At 40.4% G+C, this 17,694-nt stretch overlaps 1 protein-coding gene across 11 annotated transcripts in view; it reads left to right on the forward strand.

The window, feature by feature from the left end:
* Positions 1-17,694, forward strand: part of FAM13C (family with sequence similarity 13 member C) — a 141,502-nt gene that overhangs the window by 69,035 nt on the left and 54,773 nt on the right. For all 11 annotated transcript variants that reach the window (XM_007963394.3, XM_007963390.3, XM_073019138.1 and 8 more), the window contains one exon: positions 15,725-15,788. In XM_007963394.3, the coding sequence (XP_007961585.3) occupies positions 15,725-15,788 (64 nt within the window). The remainder of the gene's footprint in view (positions 1-15,724; positions 15,789-17,694) is intronic.

Consider the following 17,694-nt stretch of genomic DNA (forward strand, 5'->3'; position numbering starts at 1 on the left):
AGGAGGGCTCTCCTTCATTGCCCACACATACTGCCTCCCTCCATGGACACAGAAACAACCTGGTGGAAGGAAAGAACTTTCAAACGAAGAGATCCAGGGTCTTATCTCACATCTATCAGGTGACCATGGTCATTTCACTCACATTCCTGGGCCCCCTCCTCTAACCTAAGGAATTTGGGTCAAATGATTTCTAGAGCTTCTTCTGGCTCTAACATTGAAAATGCTCAACACTCTAGATATTTAAAAGATTAGACATGGGAAGACTTTAGTTTAAGAATACAAGCTCCTGAAGATGCAGATGAAAATAATTCCCCCTCCCCTGCTGTAGAGCATAAAAGTCTCACACCCAGTCCGTAAACTGCTGGTTGAAAAAAGAGCCCACACTTGATTATTTTGGAAATTAAATCCTTCTTTTTTGTTGTTTTTTAAAGGAGACTACCCTTGGTCATTTGATAAATTGTTAGCACCTTCACTAATAATTTGGCCTAAGGATAAAAGGGAAACTTAGAGACATTCTCTCATTCAAAATGCTACTACTACCACTGCTACTAATAATAAAATAAGTGAAACATTGGAAAATATAGAAAATCACAAGGATGTAAAAATGACTTGTTATCTTACCTCCCAGATACAACTGCTATTACCATTGGAGTGCACATTCTTACATTGTCGCTATTGTTTTAATGTTGTCATAAAGAGAAATTGTGTATGAAAGGGGCTTCTGGATGCACTGGGCTTTAAATCTGCTAGAAGCACTATTTACTTCAAGCAGGCCCTAGAGTAGAAAGTTAGGCAAGAATGCATTATGATTGTACAATAATCATGTATAGCAGTGTGCTTTTCTACATAAGACCAATAAGATGAGTAATAGAGTAGTAGGTTAATTATCACGAGATTGGTGAGTTCATTTATGGCTAAATTGAACAATTTAATTTTCCATAACAAATATTCTAACATACAATTTCTATAAGAAACATGTTTACAAGCTTTGGTATCATTATAGCCCTTTGCTAGAAATGATATTTCAAGGAGACCAAACAGGAAACTTTGTCCTTAACATCTGAACATCTTGGAAAGTTTCTTGGCTTAACATAAAATAGATTTAAGAGAAATTTCAATAATGATTATAGGAGACAAAGAAAGACAAAGACAATAAATTTAAACCTAATTTAGAACTTTGACCAGCTGGTTAAGTGTTCAGTATGCCTGAGGCCACTAGAATGGGGCTAATCTTTAACTTACTCTTCATCTTCCCAATGAAGCCATGGCTACTCCCATATTTCTGTTATAGTTATTTGTCAATGAGGTTATTCCTTTTTAAGCTTTACATTAAGTACTACAGACACACACACACACACACGTTATGTATAGTGACATACACATACACACAGAGTTCCTCCATATGTTTTTTTTTCTTATATTCTTATTGCTAGATTAAAACATTTTTGGGATTAGAGAGATAGATTGATGTATATATATACACACACATATATATATCTAAGAATATATTATATATAATTACATTGCTTTATGTTACATTATAATATACATTGTTATATATTACATTATATTATACATAATTATATTACATTGCTATGTAACTTGTTTATCCTGCTTAATATTATATTTTCCATATCATAAAACACACTATAACGTATGTAATGGCTGTAAAATATAGTCATGTACCACATAATAACATTTCAGTTAACAGTGGACATGTATAATAGTAGTCCCGTAAGATTAAAATACCGTATTTTTACTATACCTTTGTGTGTTTAGATATGCAAATACCGCTGTACTCCAGTTGCCTACAGTCTTCAGTACAGTAACATGCTCTAGAGGTTTGCAGCCTGGAAACATTAGGCTATACCATATAGCCTGGGTGTGTAGTAGGCTGTACCATCTAGGTTTCTGTAAGTATACTCTGTGATGTTTGCACGACAACGAAATAGCCTAAGGATGCATTTCTCAAAATATATCCCCATCCCTAAGGGATACATGACTCTATTTCCTTTTACGGATAGACCATCATTTATTTAATGAAATCCAAAGTATTTGATATTGCAGTTACTTATAGGATTTATATTTGCATTTATTGCTGTAGTAAACATCTTAAAAACAATATATTTATGTGTATCCATTATAGTTTTCTTGGTTTGTGCTTAAAAGTCAAAGTTGTCTAGGCATAGGATTTGGAGTAGCTAACTGAAATGAAACTTAAGATATAAATTTTTAGCCAGGCACACTGAGATTACAGTTCATGCTTGTAATCTCAGCACTTTGGGAGGCTGAGGCGGGCAGATCACTTGAGGTCAGGAGTTTGAGACCAGCCTGGCCAACGTGGTAAAACCCCATCTGTACTAAAAATAAAATACAAAAGTTACCTGGGCATGGTGGCACACACCTGTAATCCCAGCTACTTGGGAGACTGAGGCATGAGAATCACTTGAACCTGGGAGGTAGAGGTTGCAGTGAGCTGAGATCACACCATTGCACTCCAGCCTGGATGACAGAGCAAGACTTTGTCTCAGAAAAAAAAAAAAAAAAAAAAAAGATATACAATTTTCAGTTATCCGATCATGGAAGAAGATAGGGATATAATAGACAACTAGTAACTTTGAGAGATAAAAGATAAAAGTCACGTGGGTGAATTTCTGTATGTGTTGGAATCATAGGATGGTGGCTCTGGGTGAAATGTTGGAGACGATCCAGTTTAATCGCTTCCCCCTTCCTTGTGTAGATATTTCTGTTTCAACCACTAGCCTTCATGGTTTTCTAGTTCACATTGTGCTAAGGGCAAAGTGCTTCTGGCTTTAACATTCCCAGAGGACATTTGAAAGTCATGTGGGGGATGGAAAAATTCTTTGTTGTGTGGGATGCCTCATTCATGTCAGGGACTCTGACACCTTTGGCTCTAGCCCACAGAATGCCAGTAGACAACTCCAGCTTCAGTAATAATCACAAATAGCCCCCAGATTTTCTACGTGGCCCCTAGGGAACATACCATCACCCTGTAAAAACACAAAAACAAAAAAACCCCACTAAATTTTATGATAGATACATTATCTAAAATCATGTTTTATGTGAGTCTTTATTAACATGGGGACATGATCTATTTATAGGTGGAAAAAAACAATTACATAACAGTATCACAAGATGTTCCTATTTTTGCTTAATATATAATTATTTACAGAAACATATACTAGCAAGACATAAATCCATATTTTAGTGGTGGTAATTTTGGGGGGAGTTGAATTACAGGTGGTTAAAAAGGTATTTTTTGTGCTTTTACTTTACAAGTTTCCCCCCTAGCAATCCCCTACTAAGTTTGTAATTGGCAGAAAGTGGTAAGTTTATGTTATTTGCAAGACAAATAATAGTACCTACTATTTCTCTGGCTTTATTTATTTAGAAATGATTGAATCTTACTTTGGGACAGACATGACTATTAGGAGAATATTAGGAGAGAACAGATTTATTTTTTATTTTTGTTAACTGGGAAAACTTAAAATGAATTTTCAGTGACACTTGTGGCCTTTGTGGTTTAGGTCACTTGGGATCAGAAACCAAATACTACAGATGATTTTATAGGTTTAAATAATGTTTAAAACCATAATTTGTATCATAGGTGCCTCTTTTCTTCAGCGTTTGCCTCAGTAGAAAGTCTCTTCTTATACTCTTGAGCAGCATGCCAAGACTCTCAGGGGTCCAGTAGCACAGAATTCTTACCAAGAGCACTCCAATGACCCTGCAGATGCAGGGACAAGGGAAATATCAAGACCCGTTGAAGTGGGGGTGAGGTCCGAGGGGAGAAAGATTGAGAAGGGGTAGATGCAGGAATAAGCCAGCTGTCGAAGTCTTCTTAGTGCCTTAAGTTTAGCACCAACACAAGAAAACAGTTTTGGCCAAACCCAGACTATTGAATAAATCGAAAAACACATAAGAGAGCCCCTGGGAAGGGCCTAGGAAATATGCAAGATACTGTAGTGTAAAGAGGAAAGGCCTTGGCAGTATGCAGACCTGGATGCTAGTTCCAGCTTTGCTGCTTCCTTGGACAGATTCCCTAACCTCTCTGGGCTTTGATTTCTTCAGATGTGTGATGGAAATGAAAATATCTACTTCCCAGAGCTACTGTTGCAAGGATTAAATGAGACACTGCGTGTTCACCTTCATTCAGGGTCTGTCCCACAGCAGGGGCTCAGAAGATTAATGTTGTTGCTCCATAAGAGAGGAGATCCTTCCTCCGTGAAGGGTTTTGCTTAGCTCCATGGTACTGATCTATGGCTTGCCAACACATCCATCTTGCTGCTAGTGTTCTCTCTTCTCTCCTCCATTTATCTAAATTTTAATCTCATCTCAGAGCCCAGCTCACTCCCAGATTTTCATGCACCTTCTCCTTTCTCAATAGCCCATGTTAATCTCTGTAGTTAGAACATGATCAATGTAACTAGATACATGGGTACTATTGTTCAAAGAGTTTGGTTTATCTCTTCAAATAGCATATATATCTATTTTCTGTAATTCTTTTGAATGTGCAGTTTTCAGCACAGTGCTGAACTCATAGGTTCAGTAGTTTAGTAAAGTTTCTGCTTATTAATTCTTAGGTAGGCAATTCCATGGAATTCTGGTTTGCCCTCCATAATATCATGCCTCTCTTGGCCATATTTCATTATGGTCCTTTATATACCTGGCCCTTCACAAGCTCTAGTTTGCTTTTGTGTACACTGGCTGTGCTTCTTGTGCTTCCATATCCGTCCTTCACAGAACCCAGATTACCTTCATAGATCTGTTTTTCTGCACATCTTTAAGCTAGACCTTAGCTTCTCTCTAGTTGAACCAAAAACTATGCATACCTTGGACCAGTTGGTTTCCCAGTTCAATCTCAACTGAATTGCCGGTTGAGATTCCAGTGATTTGGACTCTCTTGCTCAACTTGGACATGTGATTCAGACAGTTTCAAAAAGGTTTTTAAAGGGATTGTACATGGCAAAGTGGTCCTAGTTGACCATGAATAGTCGTGGTTGGAAAAGTGGGGATCAAGAAAGTGGTCCTTTTCAATGTGTAATTACTGCCAACCTTGCTGATCTTGCTTGTGTGAAACAAAGGAGACCCAGGCTATTGCATGACAAGCAGTTGTTTCTTGGTAATGTGGTTGGTATTCTCTGCAAACAATGGAAACTAACTGTGTTTGATTCAGGCAAAGAAAGGGATCTAAATTAAGGTTATTGGTTAGCTTAAAAAATTGAACTAAGGGCAAATATGCTTTGGGAAGGGTAAGAACCAGGCCTGGTCCATGGATTTCTGGATTCACAATGACAGGAACATGTTTCTCTGAGGTGTTATCACTGGATGATCCCATGCTAATACGACAGCTTTTCATTCCTGCTCAAGTTTTGACTTCAGGGAGAAGGAACTAACTGGCCTAGTTCAGGCCATATGTTTACCCTTGCTTGTAGAATTGTGGACAGCTAGTTTACCAAGGGAAAGGGAGGTTGATGTCAGAAGAAGTGGATTGGAGATGAAAAATGCTGAACAGATGAATTCAGTATAGTGTTGGGTGACTTGGGGGCATGGGAAGAACCTGGAGCTGTTGGAGGAAGAGAACTAAGAACCAATTTTACGGGTCAGAAAGGCTTGGTGTGGCTTGCCAAACTTAAGTGAGTCAAAGGCATGGAGAGACCAGGGCTCCTCCAACTTGCCTCCCTGATCATTAACTCACCCTTGCCCCTCAGACCCACACTGATTCAGGTTCTTTTCATCTTGTGCTAAGTCGCATCAGCAAAGACAATTAAAGCTGGAGTGTACTGAACTGCAGAGAAAATGTGCCAGATGATGTCAGAAAGGTTGGTGGTGGACACACTACATGGGGCCTGGTAGCCTGCGTGTTGATCCTTGGATTTTGTCTAAGTCTAGAGGAAAACCACTGGAGTTTATAAACAGGAGTGACAGACTCAGATTTACATAAAAAGACCACTCTGGGTACTGTGTGTTGTATACTGTACTGTGTGTTGTACGCAGGGGTACATCTTGGAAGCTAATATATCATCCCTGTGGGAGGTGCTGGTGACAATGAAGATGGAGGGAAGATGACAGGTGAAGGATACAGACTCGTGACTCTTTCCTTTTGGGAGAGAAAGAAAATCTTGGATACGGAACAGGCAGCATTTAGGCTTGATTAATATTAATGCCTACTCAAATCCCCTGTGTCTTGAAAAATATTCTTCTGTTCCAAGAGCTAACCTGATTGATACTTAAAAGTTAAAGTGTTGCAAGTCTGAGCATCAGTTGTAATATTAGAGGAGCCAGTATGATACGTAGTTACAAATATTCATCAGCTATTCACCTGTCATTTAAATTCCGAGCCCTCCCCCAACGTGGCCCATCACTTGTGACACTCTGTGCCTTTCACTTCATCGGTCCCTGATCTAAATCTTCATTCATGTGATTAGGTTTTTCTCTTTCCCCCAACTGTAAGCTCCAAAAGACAGAGATTGTGTCTACTTTGTCACCACTTTCTTACTTGAGGTTCCTCTTGAAGGTGGATTCTGATAGATAGGAGGACCTGGGTACAGGAAGGTGGCCCCAGGAAATAGGAACTAGGGAAGGAGGAAGAGCCCACAACAGGTGTGCAACTTGGTAGGTTGTCACTCTGAGCAAGTGGGGTCTCTCTGAGGAACTGTGTAGACAGTGTCTCAGACTTATCCCTCTGAAAGTTGGGGGATCTGCAGCATTTATTCATACCCCCACTTCTCTTCTGGCTGTGGGCTGCTCCCAGGGGAGTTAAATCTGCCACACATGCAGGCTGAGGGAATTAGCCCTGCCTGGCAAAAAGCCTTGAGGCAGAAGAATGAAGAAACTTGGCAGATGCTTGAGGTGGGATGAGGGGAGCAGGCAGAAGTGTCCTCGGAGCTGAAGTATTGGTTATAACCACGCTGTTTCCTGGGCTGAGCACTGCCTGGCACATGGAGCAGGTGTCTGATCATTATTTACTATGTGTATGGAATGAATGAGGTGATGCAAGCAAAGTGCCTTGTAGCCTGCTCAGCAAACCACATGCTGCTATAATTATTACTCCTAATAATGTCTTATTAGGGCCTCTGCTCTCACTCATTCACCAGGAAAAAACCTGCTGGATCCTATGTCCTCAATATTCCATCCAAAATGTGTTCTTTATGGTTCACAGTGCCTTTTAAACCACACCCATGTCTACTTTACCTCCACTCTGCCAATTCTGAAGCTGGCCCTGTGCACCTGACTCACTGCTCACCCATTCTCTGGGCATTGGCTGCTTCTAGTCTCTGTTCCAGCTCACCAAAGTGAGAAGTGGTACCTTTTCCAGGACAGCTGGGTTGCCCCGTATTTGAAGTTTTTCATGGTGTTTCAAGGGGCTCAACCTTTCCTTCTTTGGGAATGTGTTCCCTGGGGGACCAGGCCAGTAACACCATGTCACTCCTATACTCAAAGAAGTTCCTCCCTTGCGCCCTTTAGCCACTGGTGTCCTCCCAGGCTGTTGCACTTGGACTTTTAGGATAGTGTTCCCCAGTTAGGAATCCCCTAGAGTGCTTGTTAACTATATGTCGTCATCCTACTTTTCTGGAAATTCTGATTCAGTAGGTTTGGGTTGTGGCCCAGGAATCTCTGTTTTAATAATACTGGCTGATTCTAATCTTCAGAGAAGTACAAGGTGGGAGGTGGTGGTTGGGGGAGTTGGCTTCTGGGAGGGTATACTGTTGGGGATCAGTGTTCTGTTTCTAGCCACAGCATCCTTGGGAGTTCATTGGCCTGGACAAGTGGATACATGGGTTAGGAAGTCAGTTTCTGAACATCCATGGACTTCTAGTTTTGTTTTCTTTCAGTAGTCTCTCGGGGAATAATTTTAAACACTGTGGCTTGGTTTCTTTTTAATCTTTGAAGTTGGCTGCTTAATACTTGACCTCAGTCCTTTCGCAGACATTTAGTAAGAGCCAATAAGAGAATGTCTTCAATGTGGTTTTGACTCTCTAGAGAAAGGAACTTTCTATTTACTGGTATTAAGGGCTGTTATTGTTTCTAATAATATTACTGGAATTTATTGGCATCTTGTCTGTGTCTGCATATAGAGCTATTGTTTGTATATAAAGCATGTTTTGCTCAGAGGGTTGTCCTCTTGGGATATACCTTTTGTTTTCAAAAGAGTTTCAGGAAACACCAGTCATACAGCCAGCCAGCAGTCATCCGGGTATACATTAGTGTATCCCAAGTATTGCTTTCTAATAGAAAGGCTTAATTTTTTAATGCAGTAGAATATCCTGAATTCTGAAGATGTGATGGGAGTCAGCACTGCTCAGTTCTAAGGCTCTGATTCTATGTGAAGTATACTGAAAAGTGTGTTGGATGCTCTCCTTTTACTCTTTCTGCCCAGGTTTTCTAGGTCATGGGTTCAAAAGCTACTAATTAATGTTTCATAGATCTCTTCAGGGAAGAAATGCATTTGTTATGGGAATGAGCGTCATTCCATCCTCCAGGCTCTGCTAGCATGCTATAGATGGAGGAGGGAGCATCAGTTATAATTACTTTACAGACTCAGGAATATATAAGAATGGGCAGCTGCCCATAACCCTGGGATGAATACTTTATTTACAAACATATGAGTGCCTCCTGTGTGTCATATGCCAGGCTTGGCCCTAGAGATAAAATGTTAAGCAAGGCTCCTATGGTCCTTGCTCCACAGTGCTCACCATTGTGAGAAATAGACAATCAAATAATTATACAAATACATGATTAAGAACTAAGACCTGCTGCACAGCAGACATAGAAGATCAGAATACAGTGAGAACATATACATGAAAGGGAGACCTGATTGGGAGCTATCTAGCATCCAAAGTATGAATGAGTTACTTAGGAGAGAAAGTGGAGAGGGAACAGCATTCCAGGCACGTGTGAAGGCCTGCGCTGGAAAGGAGCATGGTGCATCCACAAAACTGAAAGAATGCCAGTGTAGCTGGAGTTCAGAGAGGGAGTCTGATGCAAGCTAAGGTTGAAGAGTGGGCGGATGCTAAATCCTTCAGGGTATCATAGGATACTCTCAGAATTTTGATTTTTATTTTAAGTATAGTGTGTAGAAGGGTAGTGAAAGAGCTTGTGTGGATGGTGGCCTGAGGAGGGTAGAGGGGAAGTAGGGAGACCAGGGAGGAAACTACTGTCATTCAGGTAGTTCAAATGAGAGGTGCTGGTGGCTTGGCCCCAGATGGCAGTGGTAGAGATAGACGGGAGGGGACAGACACAAACATTATTTGGGATAAGAAATTGAGAGGCTTGTTAATAACTTGGTTATTGTGCTTAAGGGAAAGAAAAGTGTTAGATAACTGTCAGTTGTCTTCCATGAGCCATTGGCAAGATGGGGAAGCTTTTCACTGCAATAGGAAACACTTTCCTCTGCTAATTTAATTATAGATAGTTAAAACATTGGTATAAATATACAACTGTGAGCTAAAATGTGGCGTTTTCACAAATTATCACATCCTGCAGTTTGACACTGTCCTTAGGCCAAGAAAAATATCTTAATGCTTAGTTGGTTTTATTGTTTTGAATTCCAGTACACCTCCTGTGAGAAGGCCACTAGAAGATGACCCTACAGGCTGACTCAGCACGAGCTTTAGGGTTGCAGCAAAGTGGAAACATCAAACATTTTTAGAAAAGTTGTATTTCAGTGGGCTATCCACAAGTTTGCAGTTTGAATCCAGGTGAAAGCTCTTTTCATATCAGCACAAAATTAAGTTTTGCATTTCTCTGTTGAGAAGTATTTTTTAGTTTGAATTATATACTGGTGGCAGCAGTAGTGGTGGCAGCAGTGGCAATGGCGGTGCTGGTGGTGGTGATGGTGATGCTAGTTGGTGGTGCTGGTGCTGGTGGTGGGGGGTGATGAGGGTGGTGATGCTGGTGAGTGGTGGCAGTGGTGGTGGCAATGGTAGTGGCAGTGGTGGTGGTGATGGTGGCAATGGTGATGGTGATGGTGATTGTGGAGGTGATGGCAGCAGTTGTGGTGATGGTGGTGATGGTGGTGGTAATGGTGGCAGTGGTGGAAGGTGATGATGTTGGTGAAAGGTGGTGATAGTCATGGCGGTAGTAGTGGTGGTGATGGTGATGATGGTGATTGCAGAGATGATGGCAGCAGTTGTGGTGCTGGTGGTGTTTGTGGTGATGGTGGTGGTAATGGTGGTGGTGGTGGAAGGTGATGATGTTGGTGAATGGTGGTGATAGTCATGGTGGTAGTAGTGGTGGTGATGGTGATAGTGGTTATGGTTGGAGGTATCACATGCTCATCACTACTGAGGGCCATAATTGGGCTCTGAGGAGTGCAGGCTGCATTTCTTATTGCCAGGACCTGGACTGGAGGACAAGGTTACACTGGAGTTACTCTGACTGGCTGACTCATTGTGGTCCCCTTTAGAAGCATGCATTTGATATATATTTGCTTAGTTACTTTCCTATTATTGTTTTGGACACAGGCAGCAAGAGAATTGAAGGGAGTGTTCAGTGTGACCCAGTTTTTGTGTGTAGGCCAGCTTCCAGGAAGGATTGTAAATGGTTCAAGCCGTATCTTTAAGTATCTTAAAAAGAAGGGAGTTTGAGATGGCTAGCTACTGTTCCAGTTCTCCTTCATTCATTGCTAAACTTCTCCAGTGAGAAGCTTCATTTATTTTTCCTCTTCTACTATGATCTTTATCGTTTTCAATCCAGTGGCCTTTTCTTTTATTTTCTCCTCTTCTGTTTCTCATTATCTCTAGGTGACTTTGACACTTTGTAGCACTGTGAGCCTGGGCCATTCTCCTGCATGTCCTATCTTCTTGCCTTGCTTTCTTTTTCTCCATAATACTTAACATCTGTTGCATCATAATCACTGGTTTATTTCTTTTTGTTCTCCTCCTCCCATGAGAATGTAAGTTCCACAAGGGCAGACTTTATCCACTGCTTTGTTCCCAACACCTGCAACAGTACCTAGCACATAGTTGGTGTTTAAAAAATATTTGTTGACTGAATGGATGAAGTATTTAACTACCCTTTCTCCTATTAGGTCAAATAGATATAATAATGCTAGTCTCATACGGTGGCCTTGAAGATTAAATAAAATAATGTAAGTAAACTGCCTGGAAGACCCACCCTGGGGTAGTAAGGACTGGTGAATTGAAGTCATTCTTGGGTCTAGTTCTTTCTCTAATTTATCCATCTGTTGAAAAGGTATATACTGAGAAGGTGCTAGGTTCTTTGCCTAGCATATAATGAAGGAAAAAGTGATGCAGAATCTGCCCATATGACCTTACCTGTGGCCACTGTACACCATCGAAATTATCATCACCCCCTTCCTCTGCTGAACACACGTAGAGTGCCCAATTCTAGGGTGAACCCTGGCCAGACATTTTTACTTCTCTATTTCAGCCTCACTTCAAATGTCTAAATCTGAACTCATGAATTGCCTCTCTTTATGAAAAACATTACATGTTTTTCTGACTTCATTAACAAAAAAACCTACCATTTTCCTTGTCACACAGACTCAAAAGTTTGTAGTAATTTTGATTACCCCATCTCTTTCACTCCATACTTTGAATCCACACCCAAGACTTCTTGATTGCTTTTATCATTGAAAAATGTCTTTTATCTGTCTCTACCTCTCCAGTTTCTCACCACCATTCTTCTTTTTTGTTTGTTTGTTTTAGAGATGGAGTTTTGCTCTGTCACCAAGGCTGGAGTGCAGTGGCACGATCTCAACTCACTGCAACCTCCACCTCCCGGGTTCAAGCAATGCTCCTGCCTCAGCCTCCTGAGTAGCTGGGACTACAGGCGCATGCCGCCACACCCGGCTAATCTTTTGTATTTTAGTAGAGATGGGGTTTCACTCTGTTGCCCAGGCTAGTCTCGAACTCCTGAGCTCAGGCAACCCGCCCGCCTCAGCCTCCCAAAGCACTAGGATTACAGGCATGAGCCACTGCACTTGGCCTCTCACCTCCATTCTAACATAATTTGCCCTGATCCTTGATTTGCTGAAGTGGCTTCAAGACTCAGTGTTCATTAGCTTTATCATCATTTAAGATTTTACTAGATTCTAAGTCTCCTTAAGGAACTGCCTCTAATTGTCTGTCATTGTTTCCCCAACACTGGACCAGGCACACAGTAGACATTCAGATGGTTAGTAAATTAAATTATCTTTGATGCTCTAGACTACAGTTCTCAAACTTGTTCTGGAGGTTTATCTAATGGTTAAGAGTAGTTTTCTTGGAAGATCATGTGAGTATATTCCACGTAGGCTCTTCTCTATATCTCACTAATATATACCATATATTTTTAACAAAGTATATTTCTGTTTCTTTCCATGAATGTTTGCTACTTGGTTATTTGTTTTACCATCTGCTGTCACTCATCAACAGGGAGCTTGCACCAAAGCCCTAGAAAAATTTGTATTTGAAGAGTGTAAACTGGTAAATATTTTTTCTATTAGAGAATACCACTCTTCCATTTTGCTGGTCCTACTCTGTAGAAACATAGTTTGAGAACTATTGAGGGTTACAAAGAAACTACGAGCCATTCAAAGTGTTAGATGTTACTGAGTACGGTGGGTGGATTAACCCCTGTCTCCAAGACTGCTTTTGCCTATTTTGTGGGAAAGAGCTATTTTGTATTTTCTGATGCACTGAAATCACTGTTTGTGTCTCAGGGGATTGATGGATATAAGATGTGTGAACCAGCAGTCTTCCTCCTCACCCTCTTTTTCCCCTTGAGCTGTCTATGCCTGAGCGCATGGTTGGGAGCCTTAGCCTCTGGAGGGAAATGCTGGTTTGTTCAGGCATGGAGGACATTAGTTTGACCTTCACAATTTTCTTCTGTTACCATCTCCTGAACTTTTCTCTTTAGAAATTGTTTGCACAGTAAGCAAAGCTTGTAGAGTAAAAAAAAAAAAAAAAAGTATTCTTAAGAATATTTTAAAGAAGTTAGGCTCCTGGTATTTCTAAATGTGCATTATGACATTTAGATATTGACCTTGTTGCCCGTTTAGAGGACATATATGCTTTCTTCAGGATTCAAATTGGAGCAGAATAGTAACTGTAAATAATTAGATCCCCAAATAAATCTTTTTATAAATGTTAACACTGAAAAATCTCTTATTCATTAAGATAACTGTCCTTTTCATAAGGATGATAACTATAAGTTAATATGTTTATTATATAATAGTATTCAGACTGTTTCAGAAAAACTTGAATTTTATTTAACAGATGATATTGGACCATAGAATTTAACAAATCATGATTTGGACCTAAGGATCTTTCAACAGTGGAATTTTGTGTATTTTTGTTTTGTTTGTAAGCTAAAGAAAATTGACTTACTGTAGGTAGATATGCCTAAAGTTCATTTTCATCTGTTGTCAGCTATGTAGTGGCAAAACCCAGCTTCGCCATGTGTCTCAGTCCATTTAGTGTTGCTATTGCAGAATACCTGAGGCTGCATAATTTATAAGGAAAAGAAATTTATTTGGCCCTCAATAATGGTCACTGAAAAGGCTAAGATTGGGTGGCTGCACCTGGTGTGGCCCTCAGGCTGCTTCCACCCATGGCAGAAAGCAAAGGGGAGTTGACTTGAACAGAGATCATATAGTTAGAGAGGAAGCAAGAGAGTGAAACCAAGGAAGCCAGACTCTTTTCAACAAGCTGTTCTCTAGGGAACGAATGTCTTCCCTTCTTCCCTCCCCTCCCCTCCCCTCCCTTCCCCTTCCTTTCCCTTCCCTTCCCTTCCCTTCCCTTCCCTTCCCTTCCCTTCCCTTCCCTTCCCTTCCCTTCCCTTCCCTTCCCTTCCCTTCCCTTCCCTCTTCCTTTCATTTATTTTAAGTTCAGGGGTACAAGTGCAGGCTTGTTACATGGGTAACCTTGTGTCATGGGGGTTTGTTGTACAGATTATTTAATCACTCAGGTGTTAAGCCTAGTACCCATTAGTTATTTTTTCCTGATCCTCTCCCTCCTCCCACCCGCCACCCTCTGAAAGGCCCCAGTGTGTGTTGTTCCCCTCTATGAGTCTATGTGTTCTTATCATTTAGCTCCCACTTATAAGTGAAAATATGCAGTATTTGGTTTTCACCCAAAATTATGAAAACCTTGGAAGACAACCTAGGAAATATCATTTAGGACATAGGCCTAGACAAAGATTGCATGATGGTGATGCCAAAAGCAGTTGCAACAAAAGCAAAAATTGACAAATGGAATCTAATTAAGTGAAAGAACATCTGCACAGCAAAAGAACCTATCAGCAGAGTAAACAGACAATCTACAGAATGGGAAAAAATTTTTACAAACTACGGATCCCTCAAAGGTCTTAATATCCAGCATCTATAAGGAACTTAAACAAATTTACAAGAAAAAAAACCAAGCAATCTCATAAAAGAAGTAGGCAAAGGATATGAACAGACACTTTTCTTCCTCTTTTTTTTTTTTTTTTTTTTTTTTTTTTTTTTTTTTTTTTTTTGAGACACAGTCTCACTCTATCACTCAGGCTGGAGTGCAGTGACACGATCTCAGCTTATTGCAACCTCCGCCTCCCAGGTTCAATCAAGTGATTCTCCTGCTTCAGCCTCCCAAGTAGCTGGGACTACAGGCGCCTGCCACCGCGCCCCACTAATTTTTGTATTTTTGGTAGAGACAGGATTTCACCATATTGGCTAGGCTGGTTGCAAACTCCTGACCTTGTGATCTGCACGCCTCAGCCTCCCAAAGTGCTGGGATTACTGGCATAAGCCACTGTGCCCAGCCAAACAGACAGTTTTCAAAAGAAGACATACATGGGGCCAAAAAACAAATGGAAAAAAGCTCACATCACTGATCATTAGAGAAGTGCAAATCAAAACCACAATGGGAACAAATTTATTTTTGAGTAAGAACTCACTTCCATATCCCTCCCTTGTCACAGATCCCATGACCCAAACCCCTCCCACTAGGCCCCACCTCCCAACACTGACACACTGGGGATCATATTTCAACATGAGTTTTGGTGGGAACAAACCACATCCAAACTATTGCACCATGGTACCCAGCAAATATTATAACATTTATTGTATAAGTTAAGAGATAGGATGAAATTTCCATAAGCTGTCTTCAGTAGACAAATTATTAATAGGTGTTTTTAATAGGTGAGATTTTAGCAGTATAGAAAATAAACATAATCAATACATCCTTGGAGCTCACACTTTACTGTGAATATGCAAGTAAGTGAATAATTTAAATAGGAGGAAGTACTAAGAAGAAAACGTATAGGACAGTATGCTAGAGAGTGAGGGTGAGGGCATGTCTAGTTAGGGAGGCCTCCTTGGGGAGGTGCCATGTGAGCGGAGCTGATGCATACATGGTGATAAAAGTGAATTGTATGCAGATCCCAGGGGAGAGCAGTCTGGGCTCAGGCACAGTAAGTATGAAGGTTTGAACAGGGAGCAAGCACTACATGTTCAAGGAACAGAGAGAAGGCCAGGGTGGTTGCAGTATGGTGAACAAGGGTGAGAGTGGTAGGAGAGGGGGCCAGGAAGGTTGTCAGGGTTCAAGTGCTGTAATGTGCTACAGGCCATTGTAAGGAGTCTGTATGTTATTCTACAGGCAGTGGGACACCACCAAGGGTTTTTTATCAGGGGTACAGCCAGATTTGTAGCCACCAGATTCACATGTACATCACTGAAAGTCTCTTTTAAATGGAAATAATTTTTCTTTGTATTTTATAGAATAGACCAGAGGACTGTCATTTGGCCAAAGGATGCTTTTGAAACTCGGCAGGACTTAAATGAGGTAGGTGCAATCATTACTGGTTATAAGAACATTAATTAGCGAATCATGAGTTTTACCATTCTTTTTCACAGTAGTAGGAATTTGTTCTGATGAAAACTTAGTATTTTTGCTTTTAAGTGAACTTGTAATACTTATAGTTCTTTGTTCAATTGGTAATGTTTTTCCTTCTTCTGGAGCAAACATATTTAAAATATTGTTTGTGAGGCAGCTCACAATGTCTTAGCCCTAACCCAAGTCCAGCAGTCATTTTGTTACATTCTTTTCAGCTTTTCTTCAGGATTATATAACCATGGCTGTGACAGTTAACATTTATAAAATTTTCTCTTAATTTTATTTTGTCTACATCTCTGTTTTTCCTAACAGCTTCTGCAATTTCAAACATAATCATGCTTACTGTTTATCCACTGAGAATGATATAGTTTGGTGTTTGCAATGTGATTTTCTTAGTAGACTTTGAGACATGAAGCCATATTTTCCAATCCAAATGATTTCCCACCAAACTGGACATCATGATGTTAATTAGCTTGTTCTGGATTTTCTTTGGAATATGTAATTTAATTCTCCTGTATGAAATTAATGTAACATAATTATGATGTCTATTATTATGAATGCCTTTGCTTAAGACATTGGTTTGGAATACTCTGTTTGGCTCTTCTTCTCTTCATTGTAAATTAAGTAGTAGTGGGTGGTATTTAGTATGTCTGATTAGGGTCATAGCAAAGAGAATGAAAAGACCTGATGATCAGATGCCAAAAAGAGAAATGATGGGCTTTAGGCGAATTGTTTATTTGACGTTTTGAAGATGCATTGCTCCCTCCTCTTCCTTTCCCACTCCACAAAAAGGGTACTTCACTAAATTTAAGTGATTTTCTTTTTCTTTTCTTTCTTTTGGTTAGAACTTGGTAGAAATAAATAGCTAAAAGTAAACCAGCTGCTTGGTTAAGCCAAGTTAAATAGCTAAAGTGGTAAAAAATGTCCTAAAGATAAGGACACAGAATTGTTATTTTTGTGTGCGTGCATACAGACAGGCTCCAAATTCTAATCTTCCTCATGGTAATGAGTGAAAAAGAGTTTAAGAGAAAAGAGGCAAGAGCCTGAATCAGTGAATGCAGCTGTCCACCCCACCGTGAACAAGCAAAATGCTAGCTGTAAAGGAGCAAAGGTTTGTTTTGACATAAGTGACTAGAAAAATTAGGTGATTGTAAGAGTCAACTCATGACAACTTTCGAGTATTTGGGAGAAACCGTTTCTTGAGCTGCAAACCCATAAGGATGCTGAGATCACTTGAGCATTCCCAAATCGCAGTTGTGAAAAGCTATATTTGAAAATCTGCTTTTCCATATTCCTTCACTACATTGTATTTGCAAATGACATGAAGTATGTGCCAGCTTACTGCGCTGATTGCCTGGGCGTAAGAGCGCTGGATGGAGAGGTCCATCAAAAACAGCAGGCAGCGCCATATTTTAAATGTGCACGCTTCCATACAGAGGTGATGCTGCTGATTCAGACTGGTAGAATACAGTATGTGCTGACAGTGGTTTTCTTCCATCAGGGGGTGAACTATATAGATTGACCCACATTCTTTCACGCAGTTTCTGTTGTGGCCAAAATTTGGGAGACCAGAAAAAAGCCTTGGGGAAACTTGAAGGAGGTGCAGTATGAATGGGTCAGAGACCATCGAGGAGGGTGGATGTGTTCCCACTCATGGATTGAAATGTCCTATGTCATTCCCAGCATTTCTCAACTTATTGAACACCAAACTCTTTTACAGAAGAACCACCTAATCACATTTCTTTAGGTGACAGAGTTCCTATGGAACACAAATGGGAAACATTGCTATAATATTTTTAATAGGGATAGAAAATAATAGGGATAGAAAATACAGAAAAGTACACAGGTCATAGGT

Source organism: Chlorocebus sabaeus, chromosome 9 (assembly GCF_047675955.1).
Source record: "Chlorocebus sabaeus isolate Y175 chromosome 9, mChlSab1.0.hap1, whole genome shotgun sequence".
In the NCBI taxonomy this organism is placed as follows: Eukaryota; Metazoa; Chordata; class Mammalia; order Primates; family Cercopithecidae; genus Chlorocebus; species Chlorocebus sabaeus.